General features: G+C 34.0%; 2 protein-coding genes and 1 pseudogene across 2 annotated transcripts; all 3 read left to right on the forward strand.

Moving 5' to 3' along the window:
- The first annotated feature begins 2,754 nt into the window (after positions 1-2,754).
- On the forward strand, positions 2,755-6,714 carry LOC123907495 (probable LRR receptor-like serine/threonine-protein kinase At3g47570). Its single transcript, XM_045957795.1, has 3 exons — positions 2,755-5,613; positions 5,700-6,068; positions 6,227-6,714. Exons 1-3 carry the CDS (start codon positions 2,910-2,912, stop codon positions 6,286-6,288), a joined length of 3,135 nt encoding a protein of 1,044 aa, XP_045813751.1. The 5' UTR covers positions 2,755-2,909; the 3' UTR covers positions 6,289-6,714.
- Positions 6,715-7,659: 945 nt separating this feature from the next.
- Positions 7,660-18,364, forward strand: LOC123904254 (annotated as a pseudogene).
- A 1,085-nt stretch (positions 18,365-19,449) lies between these two features.
- LOC123907497 (probable LRR receptor-like serine/threonine-protein kinase At3g47570) lies at positions 19,450-23,515 on the forward strand. The gene is made up of 3 exons (XM_045957798.1): positions 19,450-22,256; positions 22,354-22,722; positions 22,861-23,515. Exons 1-3 carry the CDS (start codon positions 19,568-19,570, stop codon positions 22,878-22,880), a joined length of 3,078 nt encoding a protein of 1,025 aa, XP_045813754.1. The 5' UTR covers positions 19,450-19,567; the 3' UTR covers positions 22,881-23,515.
- Positions 23,516-24,620: the final 1,105 nt, after the last annotated feature.

Raw genomic sequence — 24,620 nt, forward strand, 5'->3', positions numbered from 1 at the left:
CAAACACCGGGCCATCTCCATGACTGTCCTGTTCTTCCTTTCGCTTACTCCATTTTGCTGAGGAGTGTAAGGAACAGTAAATTGATGTTGAATTCCATCTTGCTCACAAAAGGTTTTAAATTCCCCTGCTGTATACTCAGTTCCATTATCAGATCTGAGCTTTTTAATCTGACAATCAGCCTCTTTTTCAACCATAAGTTTGAAATCTGAAATGCGGGAAACACATCTGACTTCTGCTTAAGAAAAAATACCCAGCTCATCCTTGTAAAATCATCTATAAATAGCAGAAAATACTTGCTGCAATTTAAAGATGTCGTTGGCATCGGACCACACACATCAGTGTGTATCAGCTGTAACTTTTCAGAAGCTCTTGAGGTTGACGCAGCGGGAAATGGCAATCTACTTTGTTTTCCATATTGACATACATCACACATGTCAACAACATCTTCGATGATTGGTAAATTTTCAACCAAATCATGAGAACTCATTTGTTTCAAGGTTGAGTAACTAAAGTGACCCAACCTTTTATGCCACAAGGAGGAATCATTAACACTACTTGGAAAAGCATGCATGGTTGTTTGCTTCCACTCTATTGGAAAACTTTTACCCCTCATTTCAACGGTCATTAACTTAGATCCAGAAGGATCTAGAATAGTGCATCTCTTGTCTTTGAAATGCAATGAATAGTTCTTCTCCATCATTTGCCCCACACTTAAAAGACTTTGATTTATTTCAGGTACAAATAAAACATCTGAGATATATTTGATACCTGAGGGAGTTTCAACAGCTACAACACCTTTTCCTTTGACATCAACATGTTCTCCATTGCCAATAGTAACTTTAGAGAAGAAGGACTTATCAAGTTCCTTAAAAATGCCAACATTATGAGTCATGTGATTGGTGCACCCGCTATCTATTAGCCATGTTTCTTTGCTACTTCCGGTTGAATAGCAAGAAGCCATGAATAATTGCTCCTCGTGTTGGTGGTGTTCGACAACTTGGGCTTGTTGTCTCTGCTGGTTTGCTTTATTTTTGCAAACCTTCTCCACATGACCAAGTTGATTGCAGGCTCTGCATTTAACATCTGGTCTATACCAACAATGCTTCTCTAAATGAGTATCTTTTTTGCAATGTTGACAAGTTGGAAACTTCTTTTTCCAGCTCTCTCCTTTGTTGTTAACATCCTCCTTTTTTCCTTTCCCTTTCTTCTCACCAAAAGGTTTTTTCCCAAAACTATTGTAGCTTTGGTTTTTGCCTTTGGTGTTCGCCACAAAAGCACCTTCAACATTTTCTTCCAACCTTAAAGATCTTCTCTGCTTAGTTTCTTCGAGAGAGGATATTTTTGCTTCAAACCTCTCTGGAAGACACACTAAAATTTTTTCCACAACTCTTTGATCACTGAGATCCTCTCCCAACAATCTGATTTGTGAAACCACCTTCGAAATTCTGTCAGAAAATTCTCTAACAGTTTCGGTTTCTTTCATTTTTAGTGCTTCAAACTCTCTTCTCAAGTTCAACACTTGCATCTTCTTTGTTCTTTCACTCCCTTGGAACTCTTCCTTCAGCTTGTCCCAAGCTTCTTTTGCGGTCTCAAGATTCAAGATCTTGATAAATATATCATCATGTAGAGCTGCATGTATTATGGCAAGTGCTCTCCCTTCTTTTGCCACTTCCTCATTGTGATTTCTTATTTGAGCTACTGTTGGGTTATTTGGAAGAGCTGGTGGGTTACTACCATTTTCCACAACATCCCATAAACTTTGAGCTCTCAAATAAGTTTTTATTTTTGCAGCCCACAAATGATAATTTTCTCCTACAAACATAGGAGGTGGAGGTAAAGAACTATTGTTGGAAGCCATTTATGGTGTTTAAAGATTTTTTGTGAATGTTTTCTTGCTGGTTTTGTTTCCTCACAGACCCGTTAAGATCAATGAAGCTCTTGATACCATGTAAGAAAAAACAAAGGCTATTTTAAAGTGGTGGGGAAGAAGGTTAGAGAAACTAGAAAACTAGAAAGACAATAAAGTTTTGGAGGAAGATGTTATGTTGCTAATTGTTGGATGATACAAGGTACATTGTGAACTCCTATTTATAATAGAAGGAGTAACTACATAGCTTACATGCATGAAGACAAGTGTTAAGAGAAATACATGCAACATGACAAGTGGTAAAGGAAATACATGCATCAATACAAGTGGTAAGGAAAACTACATGCAATAATACAAGTGTGATACTTGCAACAAGCCAAGTGTATCACATACAAAATGTTATGGAGGGATCCTACAATGGATGGGCTTGGATCACAATGGATATGGACTTAAGAAGAACATCAATTTCTAACAGAAATGTTACATTAAGACACTTACACACAGTTGAATTGGAGATCGATTTCATGTGTCAAAGTGAATAAGCAATCAAAGAGTATTTTCAAAATACTATTTTGTATGCATTGGGATTTGCCAGTTGTGTTAAGTTTGAGTTTCCTTCACCCCAAATTTTATGTCAAGTGTTTGCAATTTTCTCTGCAAATTGAGTAATATAATTTGTGAGATTGTAATGTGGGTCATTATCGGTTGGTCCACATAGTAGCGTAGTTTTGGCCTTATCTTACGGTTTTCTACCCCCTGAAAAGGTAGTACAGTATTTGTTTGTAATCATCATCAGGACATGAGTAATGACATGATAGATGAAATATAGTAATGACTTTTAGCTCCATGTACATGCACTCTGTATCAATTGACTTGACTTTTCAATATAATCTCTCTTTTTTTTTTTTTGGTGTGTGATTTTAATAAAAAAATTAAATTTGCATTCTTCAGAACTAGCTCTTGCCACCACTATTTAAATGGATGCATATATCCTCTTTATTCTCACAAAACTATCCAACACAAACATAACTAAATTTCATAATGAAGTCTTTTTCTTTGTTGTCACCTACACTTTTATACCTTCATCTTCTTTTGCTGTTTACCTTCAATTTAATGTGGTTTGACACTAATAACAAAACTGTGGCAGTGGCTGCAATATTAGGAAACCAAACAGATCATTTTGCATTGCTCAAAATCAAAGAGTTAATATCCAGTGATCCATATAAAACTCTTGAATCTTGGAATTCTTCCATCCACTTCTGTAAGTGGCATGGAATCACATGCAACCACATGCATCAAAGAGTTATAGGATTGAACCAAGGAGGATATCAGGTACATGGATCTTTATCTCCCTATATTGGTAATCTCACTTTTTTGAAAAATCTCACCCTTCAAAACAACAGCTTCTATGGAGAAATCCCACAAGAGTTGGGTCAGTTGCTACAATTGCAAAAACTTCATATCTCCAATAACTCTTTTGTAGGTAAAATTCCTACAAACTTGACATATTGCTCCAATCTTAAAGAGTTATACTTGTCTAGGAACAATCTCATTGGTAAAATACCAATTGAAATTGCCTCTTTGAAAAATCTTCAAAGAATGACTGTTTCTAATAACAAATTAACCGGAGGAATCCCATCATTCATAGGGAATCTTTCATTCATAACACACCTTAGTTTTGGTCGTAACAACTTTGAAGGAGATATTCCACAAGCAATTTGTCGCCTAAAAACTTTGACAATTTTACATGTTGGTGAGAACAATTTGTCAGGTACCCCTCCTTTTTGTGTTTACAACATCACATCACTTACTATATTTTACATGGCATTTAATAACTTTCATGGCCCTCTTCCACCCAACATGTTTCACAACCTCCCAAATATCCAAGAGTTTGGCATTTCAGGAAATCAATTTTCAGGTCCAATCCCCACTTCTATAAATGCATCTTCTTCCATTAATTATCTTGATATCTCTAACAATAATTTTGTTGGACAAGTTCCAAGTCTAGGAAAGCTAAAAGATTTATACCATCTAAATTTGGAACTCAACAATTTAGGTAACAATTCAGCTAAGGATTTAGAGTTTCTAAAATCTTTGACAAACTGTAGTAAATTGAATGTGGTTTCTATTTACCATAATTATTTTGGTGGCATTCTTCCAAATTCTATAGGGAATTTATCTACTGAGCTTAATTTACTATATCTTGATGCTAATATGATATCAGGAAAAATTCCTGCTGAACTAGGACGTCTAGTTGGCTTAATATCATTGTCCTTAGAATCTAATCAGTTTGAAGGAATTTTTCCAACTACTTTTGAAAAGTTTCAAAGCTTGCAAATGTTACGTTTGAGTATAAACAAGTTGTCAGGAAATATACCACACTTTATATGCAATCTCAGTCAATTGTATTTTTTGGATTTATATTATAATATGTTTCACGGAAATATTCCTTCAAGCATAGGAAACTGTCAAAAGTTACAATTTCTAGATCTTTCGCAGAATAAGCTTAGAGGAACCGTACCTTTAGAGGTTTTTAATCTTTTTTCTTTATCAACTCGCCTAGACTTGTCGGGTAACTCTTTGAGTGGTAGCTTACCAAGAGAAGTGGGTATGCTAAAACATGTTTTTTGGCTAGATGTCTCTGAGAACCATTTGTCTGGGGATATTCCTGAAACTATTGGTGAATGCATAAGCTTAGAACACCTCAGCTTACAAGGGAACTACTTCAACGGAACCATACCATCCTCTTTAGTATCTCTCAAAGGTCTTATATATTTAGACCTTTCCAGAAATAAATTGTACGGACCAATTCCTGATGTTATGCAAAATATCTCTAGCTTAGAATACTTGAATGTTTCTTTCAACATGTTGGAAGGTGAGGTCCCGACAAACGGTGTGTTTGGAAATGCAACCCAAGTAGCAATTATTGGAAACAATAAGCTTTGTGGAGGTATTGCACAACTGCATCTACCACCATGCGATATCAAGCGTCAAAAACACACAAAACACCATAAATTCAAGTTGATAACACTGATAATTAGTGTGGTTTCTTTTCTTCTCGTTCTTTCATTTATTATAACAATCTACTGGATAAGGAAAATAAATCGAAAACGATCTTTTGATTCACCAACAATTGATCAACTAGCTAAGATTTCATACCATGACTTACATCGAGGAACTGATGGGTTCTCGCCTACAAACTTGATCGGATCAGGAAGTTTTGGTTCTGTGTACAAAGCAAATCTTGTGTCAGAAGATCATGTTGTTGCCGTAAAGGTCTTGAACCTGCAAAAGAAGGGAGCTCACAAGAGTTTCATCATTGAATGTAATGCACTCAAGAATGTTAGACACCGAAATTTAGTTAAGATTTTAACATGTTGCTCTAGTACAGATTACAAAGGTCAAGAATTTAAAGCTTTAGTTTTTGATTACATGAAAAATGGAAGCTTAGAACAATGGTTGCATCCAAGGGAAGAAAATGGTGAGCATCCAAGAACATTGGATCTTAATCAAAGATTGAATACAATTATTGATGTTGCTTCTGCATTACACTATCTTCATCATGAATGTGAGCAATTGATCCTTCATTGTGATCTAAAGCCAAGCAATGTCCTTATTGATAATGACATGGTTTCTCATGTGAGTGATTTTGGCATATCAAGACTCATCTCAGCCATTGACGGAACCTCTCAAATGGATAACAGTACAATTGAAATAAAAGGGACTGTTGGCTATGCTCCTCCAGGTATGTTCTAAATTCTTGAATCTTACATTAATTGTTTCTTTGAATTATAGTGGCATAGTATTAACTTCTTTTTCTACATGTTTTAGAGTATGGAATGGGTTCTGAAGTGTCCACATGTGGTGACATGTATAGCTTTGGAATCTTGGTACTAGAAATGCTTACCGGTAGAAGACCTATTGATGAAACATTTGAAGATGGTCAAAATCTGCACAACTTTGTTTCAATTTCGTTTCCTGATAATCTTATAAAGGTTTTGGACCCACATCTTGTATCAGGAGATGCAAAAGTAGTAATAGAAGATGGAAACAGTGAAAATCTTATTACAAGCGTAGAGGAGTGGTTAGTTTCACTTTTTAAGATTGGACTTGTTTGTTCGATGGAATCACCGAAAGAAAGATTGAATATTGTGGATGTTAATAGAGAGCTTAGCATAATCAAAAAGGCCTTTCTTGCTGGTGAGATAAACTGATATTTTTATATGCTTATTTGAATCATAACCAACTTTGTAATTGCTTATGGAGTTATGATTTTAATCATCTTATAGTGCATTTCAAAATTCATAAACTACAAAATTCAAAGGTAATAATGAGCTTCTTCTCTATTTGATTTCCAGGTCCTCACACTCAAACTAAATTTCTAAGGTCATCCGTGGAAAAAGAAGTGTACTCAGCATGATGCAGTGTTTTAAATGAATAGAATGGTCCAGTTGGAAGCACATGTGGCATTTGGATGCTTAGTTTGCAAAAATTAATTTGTGTGATGGTGTTGGTCGATTTACCTGCAAACAACTTGTACTTCATTTAAGGTTGATGATTTGTAGGAAACCCTGAAAGTGGAATGAGAAACATGATATTATGATTGACAGGTGCACATTTCACTACTAATATATTTCCATTCATTTGATCCTATCCACAACTTTCTTGGGGTTTCTTAGTTCAAACTAAGGGTGATTGACCAAACTCCTACTTGTTTCAAGTTTCCTTTTACAAATCTGAAATTACTTGTATGAAACTTGAGAATACAAATACATATATATTGCAGGTTGTAAAAATTTATACTTGTAAAATATATGGTTGTTAATTCAGTAATACATGCAAAACCAAAATCTATGAGTGTACAATTTATTTGGTCATAAAAAAAACCTAACAGTTTTCTTCTATACTACCGACTAAGGTAGTTATATAACAGTAACATTCATAAAAGTGGTTAAACAAAAGCATAGCTATACTACAATGTTGTGTTTGGCATCAATAGTTAAAAGTTCTAGTTCTAATTATGAAGTATTGTCTCCACTAGAATGAAACAATTTATGTTGGTTAGACCTTAGGCTTCCACCCTTCTCCCTTCCTGTGTGTGGCCACTAGGCCACCTCCGCAACGGCAACATCCCACATCAGAAACCGCATAAGATTATTTCGGCCATGTTCATTTAAAAATCTTCTGACCAAAAATAAAAATTTATGAACCCCAGATCGCAATCTACTTTAGTTATAATGAAAAATCTGACGTTAAACAGTCTTCAACGGTGTATTTCTAGCAACTTCCCAATCAATATTTACAGAGCAAACCGAAACTCTGCTTTGATGGGTAAATAGTGTAATGGTAAAGTGGTGCTAAAATTATTTCACACCGCAACAGTTGCAATGCTTGCATAGTAACAACAATGACGACAATCGGGACCACCTCATCCATAATTTAAAATCATACAACTCAGTGTTTATTAAAACTTCCCAATAGTCATAATTATATATTAGTAAACCTTGCTTGGTCCCCTTGGATTAGTCGGTCCTAGGGCCGGACACCAAGTTTTAAAAAAAATAATAATTTAATTCTTGCTTAAGGATGCACAAATCTTACGAGGCAGAATCATACAGTCATAAAGCACGAGAAAAGAGTGTGAGTTGCTCAATGACAAAGCAAATACCTGATGTTTGTTTGAGTCAATGATGAAAGCTCCATGTTTGCTTTCTCGGCTGTCTCGGTAAGTCGCTAAAGAGCTTGTTTGTCTTTCAATTTAATGTGCTTTGCCCCAAACAAAATTGTAGCAATGGCTGCAATATTAGGAAACCAAACAGATTATTTTTCATTGCTCAAATTCAAAGAATCTTGGAATACTTCTATCCACTTCTACAATTGGAAGGAAGTCACATGTAGCCCCATACATGAAAGAGTTATAGGGCTGTACTTAGAAGGATATCAGTTACATGGACCTTTGTCTCCCCATGTTGGTAATCTCACTTTTCTAAAATATCTCAAACTTGGAAACAACAGTTTCTATGGAGAAATTCCACAGGAGTTTGGTAAGTGTAATTTGCTACAATTGCAACAACTTTCTCTCAGCAATAACTCTTTTTCAGGTGAAATTCCTACAAACTTGACATATTGCTCAAAACTCAAAGAGTTACATATGGGAGGGAACAATTTGATTGGCAAAATACCAATTGAAATTGGGTCTTTGAAAAAGCTTCAATCAATAGCCATTTATGAAAACAATTTAACCGGAGGAATCCCTTCATTCATAGGGAATCTTCCGCACTTAATGCATTTTACGTGTCGTTCTAATAACTTAGAGGGAAATATTCCACAAGAAATTTGTCGCCTCAAAAACTTGAGATTTTTACTTATGAGTGAGAACAATTTGTCTGGTACCATTCCTTCTTGTCTTTCCAACATCTCATCACTTATTGCGCTTATCATGACATTGAATATCTTTCATGGCCCTCTTCCACTCAACATGTTTAACACCCTCCCCAACATCCAAAAGTTTTCTATTGGAGTAAATAAATTTATACCTTTTGAATTTGGGAGACAACAATTAAGGTAACAATTCAGCTAAGGATTTAGAGTTTTTAAAATCTTTGACAAACTGTAGCAAATTAAATATATTTTCTATTACCTCAAATAACTTTGGAGGCATTTTGTCAAAATTTATAGGCAATTTATCCACCGAGCTTAAAATACTATATTTTGGCGGTAATATGATATCAGAAAAAATTGAAGGGTGATCATGAGGTAGACTTTTAAAACTCTTTTAAAAATCAAACTCAAGAGCGGAAAAACCCCTTTACCTAGAACACTTAGAATAATAAGAATCACTATGAGTTCATATGTTTACCTCTTGAAGCGTCGAGGAGTTTGATCACGAGCGCTGCACAAACGACAAACGCCTCTACTCAGTCCACACGAACAGCCCCTCCGTCTACAGTGCTAGCTGTGAATGATCGGAAGTAGAGAGATTGAGAGAACAAGAAATCCTAGTGCGGCTAGGTTTTCTAATTGTTTTCACGTGAAAAATAAGTCACCACAAAGGTTCTATTTATAGAACCACTTGTGTGTGCCATACCTTATGGTGTACTGTATTTCTCACTTAATTCCACCGTACCTTACGGTGTACCAAATTATAAATGAATCTCATCCATTCAATTAATCTCTCTTCTATCTGTTCTTATGTGTGTGACCCTATAGGTTCTCGGAACGTTGGCGATAATATTAAATCACTATTTAATATTATAAACAGTGAGCGGTATCTAGCAACACATCACTGCTACCCAAGTGACGAGAATGTCATGTGATCTGACGTAACCTTTCCGTGATAATGATTATGTGTATAATTCCCCTTTGCCCTTATATCTATATTGAACATAAGGCATAGATCGTGTCACCCTTGTATGGTTCAATATCTTATTTCTTGATCCCAGAATATACTGAGCAACGAATAAGCTCAATATCTCATATTGACTTAGTTCGGCGTGGCCACGCATTTTATCAGTCATATTCCATCAAGAGGCCTACAGATATTGCTCCTGTTATGTAGGAGGGGCAAATTCCATCTAGGTCACTCATGTCCCTCAGCATGATTTATAGATTACCCATCAACCGACTTTATAGTCATCCTGTTACGGATAATGTTTGAACGGCAACTAAGTACTCTACTCCACATCTAGGGTCCATAGTGGTTTCAGGTCGAAGGGTGGTATACACCATTATCACTATGAGAATAACTTATGACACTTTTCATAACATACTATGTAGCATTCTCATGGCGGGTCAATCCAATATAAATATTACTCCTAATATTTATATCTATGTGAAGACTTGATATCTCATATCCATGACACGTGAGATGAGGTCATCAGTCTACTCACATAATAGTCTCTATGTTTTACTGTTATCCCACATCACAGTAAAACTTGACTACGGATACTTTAAGAATAGTGTCCTTATGTTTAATGGAGTCTCACTATTAAGTCACACTTAATGTTCCATTAATTAGACTAGCTATTCTAGGGACTTTATTAGTTTGAAACAAACATAATAAAGAAATGCCTTTTATATATATTAAATATATAAATCAAAGTCATGATTCCAAAGAAGATTCTATCAAAACATATTGGCTTTTAGGGCTTACTCCAACAATCTCCCACTAGCACTAAAGCCAATCAGATATTAACTCAACATCTATTGGACTAGCGTGATCATCAAGCATCTTCTATGCAAGATTTTCTATTAGTGGATAAGGAACTCTTTCCTATGTTGGTACCCGATACATCTTCCAATTTACACTTTTGATCTTCTATCAAAAGAAATAAAGTGTCAAAACTTGTATTTGAATCGTTGGTGAGATCTGGTTTTCCGTTGCTTGCAAGATTAAACCATTACCATCTTTAATGAGGTCAAGGGAATCTGCAACGTAAGGAAAATAATTTTCTGCCTCATCTTATGAGACAAACGATTCAAATCATATATTTGACCTTTGTAATAGATATATCAATCTTCTGAAGCTTGTAAGCTTACAGATTTGACATCCGAGCATAAAGTTTATTCCAGACTACAATCTGGGTATACTGTTCTTCGGTTTTGGACAATCAGTATCATTGTAACTCATTTACAATGATCATTTCCAGATCCAATCAAGAAGCCATCCTTAATCCTTTTAAGATATCCATGGATATTCTTGATGGTGATCTAATGACAATCACTAGAAATAATTTGGTACATATTGTTTATGCTAATAGCATATAGTACATCTGGTCTAGTACATATCATGATATACATGATCAACCCAATTGCCAAAGCATTTGGTTACTTCTCATGCATCCCTTTCTCATCCAATGAGGTTGGATATTGTCTTTGAGACAAAAATACATCATGTGACGTGTGCAATAATTTCAATAAAGTTAAGCACATGAGGTGTCTGTACACTTCATCAAATTTGTACATAGGCTAAGGTTGAGATATGTCAATAATCTATCTCTATAGATCTTGATTCCTAACTTTTAGGAAGTCTCGCCTAAGTATTTCATCAAGAAACAATTACCTAATCATGTCTTACATGTGTAGTGTATGAAAATTGTCTTGATGATCAGTATGTCATCCACATACAATACCAGATTAATTTAAATACTCCCACTGACTTTCTTGTGTGCACAAGAGTTCCTTTATTAATCATTGTTTTCATAAAACTTGATCAATAAAACTGATAATTCAACTTTGAGAAATTTGAACAAATTCATAAATGAATTTTGTAATTTATATACTTTTCTAGCATCCTTTAGATTAACGAAACTCCGTCCATATGTCAAATACATATGTAAGGTCATTCCAATTAAGGAATGTAACCTCGTTGTCCATCTGCCAGAACTCGTAGTAAAACATACAATAATTACAAGTGGAATCAAATGAGTTTAAGCACTATGATTGAAATAAAGGTTTCATCATAATTGCATCATGATTTGTGTGAAACCTTTCACATTTAACCACACCATAAAGGTATTCACAATACCATCCATGTGAATCTTTACAACAAGACTCATATTTATCCTATGAGTCTTACTCAATTGGATGACAAAACAATATCCATATATGTTTTGTGTACATGGACTCTTTATAAGTCACATTCTCATCTTCCATGAGCATCATATATCACCTTGTCGAGTCATGGTAAAACCGTGACTCTCAACTGTGTGATATGACATATCCGACTTATATAGGTCTTGTGCTACTCGAACTGGTGATCCAACAACAACTCTTGTTGAACCGATTCATGTTCCATTCTCAAAAACATGTGTTTTGTGGTACTCGAATTTACTCAAGTTCTACATCACTCTCACTATCTCTTTTAGAGACACATTCCTTCTAAAGGAATATTTTAATTATAGTAACAAAACAACTTTTGTCCTAGAGAGTGTTGTAGAATTAGTATTTCTAAGTTTCTTTAGGATCCCTCCACAAATACACATTAATCCAAGTTGGAATTATGTTTATCTTATAAACCGTACAATCCCAAACTACCATAAAGTCAAACTAGGTACTTTTACCTCCATATCAAATATGGTGTCTTTATGATTTCTTTTATTGGAACTTTTGTGGGTAAAGAATAACTCTAATTAAAATAATTTTTCGAAAGAGTCGCTGGAGATATAAACGAACTATCTTATTTGTAATCATGTCGAACATGATGTAATATAAATAGTTGTTACTATACTCCTTATCTAAGTATTTACCATTACGACTTGTTCGTATGGTCTTAATACTTTTCAAAATTATTCATTTACTTCATTCATAAATTCTTTGAACAAATTCAAAGAATCATACTTTGTGTCAACCACACATATTCACATCTACTAAGCTAATTAGTAATGTAAATGAAGTAAAAGAAATAAAATTTTATCTAGCAAATAATTAGTTTAGTAGTTCATATACATCTCATATGTATATATTTCAAATAGATCAAATGTCACTTTACCTTAGTTGGTAATTGACATACTGAACTATTTTAAAAGTGGAACTCACATCCTTCAAATGATATAAATCAAATGAGTCCAAAATTCCTATCTATGGAATCTAGAAATGTGTGACTCACTTATTAATACTAAACAATATTGCTACTAATATGCATAAGGTTCAAATCTTATTTGATTCCTTTTCATGATTATTATATATAAGGTTATCAAGTTGATGGAACTCAATTCCATTACTTGATTAGAACACTAGAATAGAAAACATTGTTGGAATAATGTAACAACACTTGTCTATTATTCATGCAAGCAGTCATTTTTCTTGTCAATACAAGGTTTAGGTTCAACGTTTCTATTATCAAAGGAAACTTAATAACAATTATTTGGTTCCGTGTCAAACTCAACTTCTACGATCAATGAGACTATTTCATTTTAATCGTAGGTTGATTTTATCTATAGTCAAATTTTCACTTCTTTAAAACAACTTCATATTTCAACAAATATGAAATTAACAACCGGTATCATATACCTAAGATAAAAAGTGGATAATTTAACTTTCTATAACAAGGTCAATGAAGAAGTCTTACTTCTTTCTTCAACTTTAACTCTTTCAAAATCATTAGTAGTTTTTCTCGTATTTGAGAGAACAATTCTCAATACATGTACCAATTCAAAAACTCTTTTCTGAACTATTTATCCTTCGTAAGGACATTTTACAGTAAAATATAAAATATATGTCAAATATATCTAACTACGAAAATAAGAATATTTGTATCATGATTAAAACATATTTAACTAGGTCTTTAATTAAATATGCTCCCACTATTTTACTCAAACCAAATGACCCTCGACATTTGATTCGGAAAATCCCGTTGGAAGATTTTCTAGTGGGAATGAGATCCATATTTTACTATGTTCTAAGTCAGCGTTGGACTGATTACACAAAACATAGTTATTTTAGGTAGGAAACTTCTTTCCAATTGTATCTCATACAACTCTCATATCCTTTCCGTTGGGTGAATAACACTTATTCTAATCCATCATATGGAGTAACCCAACACTTGCTTCTAAAATCATATAATCATATTATATTTCTTTTAGTTAAGTTAGACCCAATGAATAGCAATCGGGTAAACTAGTTACCTCACCGCAACTTATCAATATAGACAATGCACTTTACGTTGGCAAAACCTACATTGATCGATATTGATCTTGAAGGGTGCTAAATGTTGGAAAGCTTTCAACTTAATATTTCTTTTAAGGGATTTTAATTAAATTTAATCTCACCGTATTTTGTATCTCATACAAAACGTGTTTCAATTTACATGACACTCATGTAAATATTTGTTTAACAATTATATAAAATATTCAAAACATATATAATTAAAACATTCATCTCATGCATCACATACATAAAATAAACTAAGGTAGTATAGTTATGGCCTCCTAAAACGAAAGAATTAAATAAACTAATTTATTACAATTCTTTGACCCTCGAGCAAACTTCTCAAGTTTCTCCATCGTCATCCTTTGTTTGACTTTGTCTCCCGTCATCACGAGCAATTACAATTATTTAAAATAAATAAATAAAGTAAATAAATTGTCACGACACGCAGGTCGTATTTAAAATAATAATAATAAACCACGACACGCAGGCCGTATTTGAACCAAATAAAATAAACACCAAACACGCTAAGGCCATAACTATACACCTCTAATAATTAATTAATTAATTACTGTATATAGCACGTTTAAACGAAAGAGAGTCTGCTGTCGAAATACATCTAATGTATATAAATGAATCGAATTCAAAAATATATCAAACCGAATCTCCGTAATTGGCTCACACTATTTGATATTTTGATACTCATAAATTTAAATCAAATCCCGTAATGATGATGTATCAATATATGACAAAATAAATATGGTAAGTTATTTAAGACTCTTTATTTGAATCAAAAAGGTCAAAATTGATAAACATCTCACGGGTTTTGATATCCAAATTTTTGAATCAAATAGTAACATCAATTTAAAATTAGTTTGAATGGCCATCATAGATTATGGGGTTACACATCTGACATGCTACTTAATTTATTTATTTATTTATTTGAAACACCTTTCAAATGCCATAGCAAAATCAATATCCAATAGTGATTGCAAAATTAGGAACAATTTTGACTTGATATTTAAACAAGTATGCAAACCGACAAACAAAAACAATCTGATTACTTTTATTAAATCAAAATTTAATTTAGAAACATGTGCAGTAGTAGTGTTTATCAATATCAAATCAAAATTCTGAATATCATACCGTAAATCATATTTACAATATGACCTCCATATATATAAAAGGTGTTAATTTCTACTTCAATCAAATTAAAATAAATTAAGCATGACAAGATTGTAACTCTTCTTACTCAAACGATTCAAATGACAAAAGCTGGATATACCATATTCAACGAAATCATATTCCACCATACAATTTTTCAATCGTATTAAAATTTGGTGTATATCGCAAAATCATCTCTTGAAGCGTTTGAACAAAATATTAGTGATAAGAATCATATTCTTATCAACACGCTAACAAAACAGTAAACGAACATATAGAACTCAAGGTAACTAAGTTTGCTCTGATACCACTGAAGGGTGATCATGAGGTAGACTTTTAAAACTCTTTTAAAAATCAAACTCAAGAGCGGAAAAACCCCTTTACCTAGAACACTTAGAATAATAAGAATCACTATGAGTTCATATGTTTACCTCTTGAAGCGTCGAGGAGTTTGATCACGAGCGCTGCACAAACGACAAACGCCTCTACTCAGTCCACACGAACAGCCCCTCCGTCTACAGTGCTAGCTGTGAATGATCGGAAGTAGAGAGATTGAGAGAACAAGAAATCCTAGTGCGGCTAGGTTTTCTAATTGTTTTCACGTGAAAAATAAGTCACCACAAAGGTTCTATTTATAGAACCACTTGTGTGTGCCATACCTTATGGTGTACTGTATTTCTCACTTAATTCCACCGTACCTTACGGTGTACCAAATTATAAATGAATCTCATCCATTCAATTAATCTCTCTTCTATCTGTTCTTATGTGTGTGACCCTATAGGTTCTCGGAACGTTGGCGATAATATTAAATCACTATTTAATATTATAAACAGTGAGCGGTATCTAGCAACACATCACTGCTACCCAAGTGACGAGAATGTCATGTGATCTGACGTAACCTTTCCGTGATAATGATTATGTGTATAATTCCCCTTTGCCCTTATATCTATATTGAACATAAGGCATAGATCGTGTCACCCTTGTATGGTTCAATATCTTATTTCTTGATCCCAGAATATACTGAGCAACGAATAAGCTCAATATCTCATATTGACTTAGTTCGGCGTGGCCACGCATTTTATCAGTCATATTCCATCAAGAGGCCTACAGATATTGCTCCTGTTATGTAGGAGGGGCAAATTCCATCTAGGTCACTCATGTCCCTCAGCATGATTTATAGATTACCCATCAACCGACTTTATAGTCATCCTGTTACGGATAATGTTTGAACGGCAACTAAGTACTCTACTCCACATCTAGGGTCCATAGTGGTTTCAGGTCGAAGGGTGGTATACACCATTATCACTATGAGAATAACTTATGACACTTTTCATAACATACTATGTAGCATTCTCATGGCGGGTCAATCCAATATAAATATTACTCCTAATATTTATATCTATGTGAAGACTTGATATCTCATATCCATGACACGTGAGATGAGGTCATCAGTCTACTCACATAATAGTCTCTATGTTTTACTGTTATCCCACATCACAGTAAAACTTGACTACGGATACTTTAAGAATAGTGTCCTTATGTTTAATGGAGTCTCACTATTAAGTCACACTTAATGTTCCATTAATTAGACTAGCTATTCTAGGGACTTTATTAGTTTGAAACAAACATAATAAAGAAATGCCTTTTATATATATTAAATATATAAATCAAAGTCATGATTCCAAAGAAGATTCTATCAAAACATATTGGCTTTTAGGGCTTACTCCAACAAAAATTCCTGCTGAATTAGGACATCTAGTTGAAGGAGTTATTCCAACTACTTTTGGAAAGTTTCAAAAATTGCAAATGTTAAGTTTGAATGTAAACAAGTTGTCAGGAGATATACCACACTTTATAGGTAATCTCAGTCAATTGTATCATTTGGATTTACATCTTAATATGTTTAATGGAAATATTCCTCCAAGCATAAGAAACTGCACCCCGTTACAATATCTTGATTTTTCGCAGAATAAGTTTCGAGGAACCAAACCTTTAGAGGTTTTTAATTTTTTTTCTTTAACAAACCTCTTGGACTTGTCACATAACTCTTTGAGTGGTAGTTTACCAAGCAAAGTGGGTATGCTAAAAAATATAGAGTGGCTAGATGTTTCTGAGAATCATTTGTCTGGGAATATTCCTGAAACTATTGGTGAATGCATAAGCTTAGAGTACCTCAATTTACAAGGGAACTCCTTCAACGGAACAATACCATCCTCTTTGGCTTCAAACAAAGGTCTGCGAAATTTAGACCTTTCAAGAAATCAATTCTACGGACCAATTCCTAATGATATGCAAAACATCTCTAGCTTAGAATACTTGAATGTTTCTTTCAACATGTTGGAAGGTGAGGTGCCGACATATGGTGTATTTGGAAATGCAACACAAGTAGCAATTATTGGAAACAATAAGCTTTGTGGAGGTATTGCACAACTGCATCTACCACGATGCCATATCAAGGGAACAAAACACCATAAGTTCATGTTGATAACACTGATAGTTAGTGTGGTTTCTTTTCTTCTCATTCTTTCATTTATTATAACTATCTACTGGATGAGGAAAAGTAATCGAAAATGAGCTTTTAATTCACCAACAATTGATCAACTGGCTAAGATTTCATACCATGACTTACATCGAGGAACCGATGGGTTCTCGCCTACAAACTTGATCGGACCAGGAAGTTTTGGTTCTGTGTACAAAGCAAATCTTGTGTCGGAAGACCATGTTGTTGCCGTAAAGATTTTAACACTGAATGTAATGCACTCAAAAATATTAGACACCGAAATTTAGTTAAGATTTTAACATGTTGTTCTAGTATAGATTATAAAGGGCAGGAATTTAAAGCTCTTGTTTTTTATTACATGAAAAATGGAAGCTTAGAACAATGGCTACATCCCGAGCTTTTACATGTAGAGTATCCATCAACATTGGACCTCGGTCAAAGATTAAATATCATTATCGATGTTGCTTCTGCATTATCTTCATCAAGAATGTGAGTTATTGGTACTTCATTGCGATCTAAAGCCAACCAATGTCCTTCTTGATGATGACATGGTTGCTCATGTGAGTGATTTTGGCATAGCAAGACTCTTGTCAACCATTGGCAGTACCTCTCATGAGAATACTAGTACAATTGGAATTAAAGGAACCGTTGGCTATACTCCACCGGGAATGTTGTTAATTCTTGAATCTTTGAATGTTTCTTTGAATTTTCCTGTGTTTTGGTGTAGACTTAATATTATACTACTGACATATATTATTAACAACTTTTGCTACATGTTTTAGAGTATGGAATGGGTTCTGAAGTGTCCAAATGTGGTGATATGTATAGCTTTGGAATCCTTATGTTGGAAATGCTTACCGGTAGAGGACCTACTGATGAATTTTTTGAAGATGGTCAAAATCTACATAACTTTGTTGTAAATTCATTTCCTCATGATCTAAGAAAGATTTTGGACCCACATCTTTTATCAAAAGTTGCAGATGTAGAAATACAAGATGGAAACAGAGAGGATTTTATTCCAAGTGAAAAGGTGTGCTTAGTTTCACTTTTCAGGATCGGACTTATTTGCTCAATGGAATCAGTAAAAGAAAGAATGACTATTGTGGATGTCACTAGAGAGCTTAGTATAATCAGACAGGCCTTTCTATCCGGTGAGATAAACAAATATTTTTATATGCGTATTTGAATCTTAACCAATTAATTATGTTGCTTATGCTGTTATAATTTGATTTTTTTCGTCGTATTTTTGCAATTAAAAATTTCCTAAATTACAAAATAAAATGTTAATAATGAGCTTTTTCTTGATTTGAATTTCAGGGGTTTGCACTCATAATCAGTAACTCAGGTTGATGAATTGTTGTGAAGAAATGGAATGGTCTCTCTGGAAGCACATTTAGCACTGCTTAGTTTACTAATATGTTATTCACTGAATTTGGTTAGCTGTATTTGATTCTGTTTGCCTGTGTTCAAAGTGATCCATATCTATAAATTTGCAGTTTTTCTAGTACCAATATTTTATTGTATAGTTGCATATCTCCCCTGGTTATGTTGCTATAAAAGAACTTTGAAATTTATACACTGAATCAGTTAATCATCTGTTAACTATACCCTTAAAGAGTTAGCCATATACACAACCACATAAGTTATTATTAACTTTTTTGGTACCTATGGCTACGACTAAACTTGCACATGAATCATCAGAATCATCAATAAGCCAAACTCTAATCTCTGGTTAATAAAAAAAGGTTAATAGAGTGTAGGCTAATTAGGGGATATGGAGGTTTAATCATCATTATATGCTCATCATGTAGAGCAACAGAAAACATACAAACCAAGCATGAATCGATCCGTTATTGAAAATACAGATACTTAATAAACGTTCCGTTATTGAAATTAAAAAACGTTCCGTTTATGTTCCCTAACTTTGTTTCTGTTAGTCAAATTGATTAAAGGATCAAAGTAAAACCAACAATTTAACTAAGAGGCGAAAAGAATAATTTACCAAAAATATTTTGGTACCCTAAAAAACATGGGCACACCATCAAAACAATAAGTCATACTTCCAAAAAAAACTATGCAGACAAAGTCAAGGAATGGTTAAAGTTGATTCTGATGAAAGATATCTTAACCTATAAATCATAATTGTAGGAATCGTGGAGATCAAATGTCCACATAATATGTCAAATTGGATTGTCATTCCACTTTGACTCCCATGTGTCGTGTTTCTTTGTTTGTTCGATCAATTGACTTGACTTTTGAATACAATCTCTTTTGAATATTTAAATGTATGTAGGAAAGGGGTGAAGGAACATGCTTCTTATGTACTGTTCCCACATAAATTAACAAATCCAAATAAAGCTATAGCAGAAACCTCTTACTCCTCAGCAAAATGAAGCCTTTTCTTTTTTTGTCCTCTATACTTTTGTACATATACATTCATCTTCTTTTTCTGTTCACCTCTAACTTAATTGTGGCAGTGGCTGCAATAATAGGAAACCAAACAGATCATTTGGCATTGCTCAAATTCAAAGAATCAATATCCAATGACCCATATAGAACTCTTGAATCATGGAATTCTTCCATCCACTTTTGCAAGTGGCATGGAATCAAATGCAGCCCAATGAATGAAAGAGTTATAGGGTTGAACCTAGAAGGATATCAGTTACATGGTTCTTTATCTCCTCATGTTGGCAATCTCACCTTTTTGATAAATCTCAACCTTAGAAACAATAGCTTCTATAGAGAAATACCACAGGAGTTGGGTCAGTTGATACAATTGCAACAACTTTATCTTACCAATAACTCGTTTCAGGGTAAAATTCCTACCAACTTGACATATTGCTCCAATCTCAAAGATTTATACTTGGATGGGAATCTTCTCATTGGTAAAATACCAGTTGGAATCGGTTCTTTGAAAAAGCTTCAACGAATGACCGTTTGGAAAAACAAATTAACCGGAGGAATCCCTTCATCCATAGGGAATCTTTCTTGCTTAACGGGTTTTTCGTCTGGTTCTAACAACTTAGATGGAGATATTCCACAAGAAATATGTCACCTCCGAAACTTGACAATTTTATTTCTTGGCGAGAACTATTTTTCTGGTATGATTCCTTCTTGTCTTTACAATATCTCATCACTTGTTGAGATCTCACTAACACTGAATAACTTTCATGGCCCTCTACTACCCAACATGTTCAACACCCTCCCCAATCTCCAAGCTTTTGTAATCGGCCAAAATCAAATCTCTGGTCTAATTCCAACATCCATTATAAATGCATCTTTTGTCTTAAAATTTTTTGATATCAGTAACAATAATTTTGTCGGACAAGTTCCAACTCTAGGAAGGCTAAGAGATCTTCTATTTCTCAATTTGGAAGGGAACAATTTAGGTCACAACTCAACTAAGGATTTGGAGTTCTTAAAATCTCTGACAAATTGTAGTAAGTTGCAAGCGGTTTCTATATTCAATAATAGTTTTGGAGGTATTTTGCCAAATTCCATAGGAAATTTATCAGCTGAACTTGGAGAACTATATCTCGGAGATAATATGATATCAGGAAAAATTCCTGCAGAATTAGGACATCTAATTGGCTTAATTCTCTTGACCATGGAATATAACTACTTTGAAGGGATTATTCCACCTACTTTTGGAAAATTACAAAATATCCAAAAGTTAGCATTTGGTCGAAACAAGTTGTCAGGTGATATACCACTCTTTATAGGAAATCTCAGTCAATTGTTCCATCTGGATTTATATCGTAATATATTTGATGGAAATATTCCTCCAAGTATAGGAAACTGTCAAAAGTTACAATTTCTAGATCTTTCTCATAATAAGCTTAGAGGAACCATACCTTTAGAGGTTTTTAATCTTTTTTCTTTAACAAACCTCTTGGACTTGTCACATAACTCTTTGAGTGGTAGCTTACCAAAAGAAGTGGGTATGCTAAAAAATATAGATTGGCTTGATGTTTCTGAAAATCATTTGTCTGGGAATATTCCTGAAACTATTGGTGAATGCATAAGCTTAGAGTACCTCAATTTACAAGGTAACTCATTCAACGGAACAATACCATCCTCTTTTGCATCTCTCAAAGATCTTAGATATTTAGACCTTTCAAGAAATCGATTGGCTGGATCAATTCCTGATGTTATGCAAAATATCACTGTTTTGGAACATTTGAATGTATCTTTTAACATGTTGGATGGTGAGGTGCCAACCAATGGTGTCTTTGGAAATGCAACCCAAGTAGAAATGATTGGAAACAATAAGCTTTGTGGAGGTATTTCATTGATGCATCTACCACCATGCCCTATCAAGGGTACGAAACACACAAAACATTATAAATTCAGGTTGATAGCAGTGATAGTTAGTGTGATTTCTTTTTTTCTCATACTTTCATTCATTATAACTATGTACTGGATGAGGAAAAGAAATAAGAAACGATCTTTTGATTCACCAACAATTGATCAACTAGCTAAGATTTCATACCAAGAATTGCATCAAGGAACTGATGGGTTCTCGCCTACAAACTTCATTGGATCAGGAAGTTTTGGTTCTGTGTACAAAGCAAATCTTGAGTCGGAAGATCATGTTGTTGCTGTAAAGGTCCTGAACCTCCAAAAAAAGGGAGCTCACAAGAGTTTCATTGTTGAATGTAATGCACTCAGAAATATTAGACACCGAAATTTAGTTAAGATCATAACATGTTGTTCGAGTACAGATTACAAAGGTCAAGAATTCAAAGCTCTAGTTTTTGATTACATGAAAAATGGAAGCTTAGAACAATGGTTGCATCCCGAAATTTTAATTGAAGAGCATCCAACAACATTGGGCCTTGGTCAAAGATTAAACGTAATTATCGATGTTGCTGATGCATTACATTATCTCCACCAAGACTGTGAGCAATTGGTCCTTCATTGTGATCTAAAGCCAAACAATGTCCTTCTTGATGATGATATGGTTGCTCATGTGAGTGATTTTGGAATAGCAAGACTTGTCTTATCCATTGGCGGCAGCTCTCGGAAGGATACTAGTTCAATTGGAATTAAAGGGACTGTTGGGTATGCTCCTCCAGGTATGTTCTAAATTCTTGAATCATACATTTTAATGCAGACTTAATAATTTACTACTTACTAGTGACAGAGTTTAACAGCTTTTGCTACATGTTTTAGAGTACGGAATGGGCTCTGAAGTTTCCACATGTGGTGACATGTATAGCTTTGGAATTCTGGTGTTGGAAATGCTTACCGGTAGAAGACCTACTGATGAAGTTTTTGAAGAGGGTCAAAATCTGCATAATTTTGTTGCAATTTCATTTCCTGATAACCTTATGAAGATTTTAGATCCACATCTTGTATCAAGAGATGTAGAAGTAGCAATGCAAGATGAAAATCGTGAAAATCTTATTCCAACTATTGAGAAGTGCTTAGTTTCACTTTTTAGGATTGGAATTATTTGTTCAATGGAATCACCGAAAGAAAGAATGAATATTGCAGATGTCACTGGAGAGCTTAGCAAAATCAAAAAGTCCTTTTTCACCGGTGAGATAAACTGATATTTTCTTACTCATTAATTATATGTTGTTATAGATTGAATTTAATAATCTTATCGTGCATTTCAAATTCATAAATGGTTAAATACAATGGTAATAATGTGCTTCTTCTTGATTGAAATTTCAGGTGTTCACGCTCATAATTAGCAATAACAGCCGAACTAAATTTCTAAGATCATTTGTGGAAAGAGAAATGTATTCAGCTTGGATTCACTGTTGTTAAGAAACTAAATTGATCAGCTGGAAGCACATGCTCATTATTCGCGGTGAATTCAGTTAGAAACGTTTGATTCTGTATGATTGTGTTTAATTAATGTAGATTTTTAGATTTTTCCTGCAACCCTGCCAGTGTCTGTAAATAAGTAATGTTGTATTGGTTTTTAATTCAATGAAATGAGAGTTGCTTCCTGTAATATTAATGTTTTGGTATTTTGGATAATCCATAAGAAGATGATATGCTAGTATAAAGATGTTTTGAGTCTCTGGAAGATTCAGTTTATGGTTTATGCACCAGGGGCTTCATACATTCCTGTAATATTACATCAGTCTTTTGTTTCCTACTAGATGATTTTGTCAGCTGTAGTTTAGGTCATCGTATTTTTATCGAATGTAAGAGTCTTTTTAGTTTCTGTGGTTCCAAGTTTCCTGTTTTATAGAAATTTGGTAAGGCCTGTATAGTGTACTGTTTTCTATGTTCGTTGAAGTTATGTTGCATCTATGACATGATCAAAGGATAATTGAAAGTGTTTAACTTACGATACAGAGAAAACCAAAAACAAAAAGATGCAGTATGCTTTTACAAGTCAGAATATATATGAAGTAATAATAACCTGCAAAACACAAATGAAACTATGTACTTAATTGTGTTTAAATAGGGATGAAGGGTCAATTTTGAGGTGATGTTTTCTATTCATCCATATCTGTATTCTTTCTTAGATTTTAAACATAAGTACCATGTTCCACACCCTCCCATAGTTTCATTTTGTTTTGAAGTATATTCTTTCATTTTTGTTATGCAAAATATCTCTAGTTTAGAGTAGTTGAATGAAGGTGAGGTACAAACAAATGGTGTCTTTTGTTATGCAAATCAAATAACTAGATATCAGAAGAGGAGGATACAAATTGTGAAGAAGTAAGAGGAAAAAGGCCATATGGAGAACAAAGGGGAATTGATAAGAATGTTCACATCTAATGAATGGACATCAAACAAGTTTGCAAAAACAAAGGAAGGGACAGTGAAGAATTGATTATGGATATAAAAAGTTTTAGAAAAATATTGTTATTTGCTGTAAAGGTACTTTGTTTAGTGGATTCAGATGAATTAGGTGTAATGGATTCAGATGAATTAGTGGCCAGATGTAGAGAGAAGCTATAAATTAAGTATTAAGAGTGGAGGGTAGTCAAAAAAAAAAGAATGTGATGCTGAAATGTTAGTATTGGTTTTTAACTTTTTATGATAAAAATAAAGAGCACTCATATCATAGGGAACGTATTAAGCAGGGCAAAGACTAAACTAATGATGGTCGATGAATGACTAGCAATAGTAGTTTCCACCCCAAAACACACGATGAATATTATAACATAAAACATTAAAAAAATTACATTTTAAAGAAAGATTACATTCGATTAGTCGTAATGATCAGTCTTCTTGGGTGGGTAAAAGCCGACTTTTGGGGACCTCCCATTATCAGCCCTATTGGGGTAAAAATAGATCTCGATGGATCCCTTTCGATTAGTCATAACGATCCTAATAGGCCTCAAAGAGTCTCTTGTCAATTAACGATCTCAATCGCCATAATCAAAGAACATGGATGAGATCATCATGACTAATCAACGATTGACATTGAGGCCGTTTATGCCTAAAATAACGAAACTAAAAAACCACTA

Source organism: Trifolium pratense, linkage group LG2 (assembly GCF_020283565.1).
Source record: "Trifolium pratense cultivar HEN17-A07 linkage group LG2, ARS_RC_1.1, whole genome shotgun sequence".
Lineage (NCBI taxonomy): Eukaryota > Viridiplantae > Streptophyta > Magnoliopsida > Fabales > Fabaceae > Trifolium > Trifolium pratense.

Coding starts and splice junctions, on each gene's coding strand:
- LOC123907495 (XM_045957795.1), top strand. CDS start 2,910: ATGAAGTCTTTTTCTTTGTTGTCACCTACACTTTTATACCTTCATCTT. Junction 5,614..5,699: donor TGTTGGCTATGCTCCTCCAG/GTATGTTCTAAA, acceptor TACATGTTTTAG/AGTATGGAATGGGTTCTGAA. Junction 6,069..6,226: donor CAAAAAGGCCTTTCTTGCTG/GTGAGATAAACT, acceptor TTTGATTTCCAG/GTCCTCACACTCAAACTAAA.
- LOC123907497 (XM_045957798.1), top strand. CDS start 19,568: ATGAAGCCTTTTCTTTTTTTGTCCTCTATACTTTTGTACATATACATT. Junction 22,257..22,353: donor TGTTGGGTATGCTCCTCCAG/GTATGTTCTAAA, acceptor TACATGTTTTAG/AGTACGGAATGGGCTCTGAA. Junction 22,723..22,860: donor CAAAAAGTCCTTTTTCACCG/GTGAGATAAACT, acceptor TTGAAATTTCAG/GTGTTCACGCTCATAATTAG.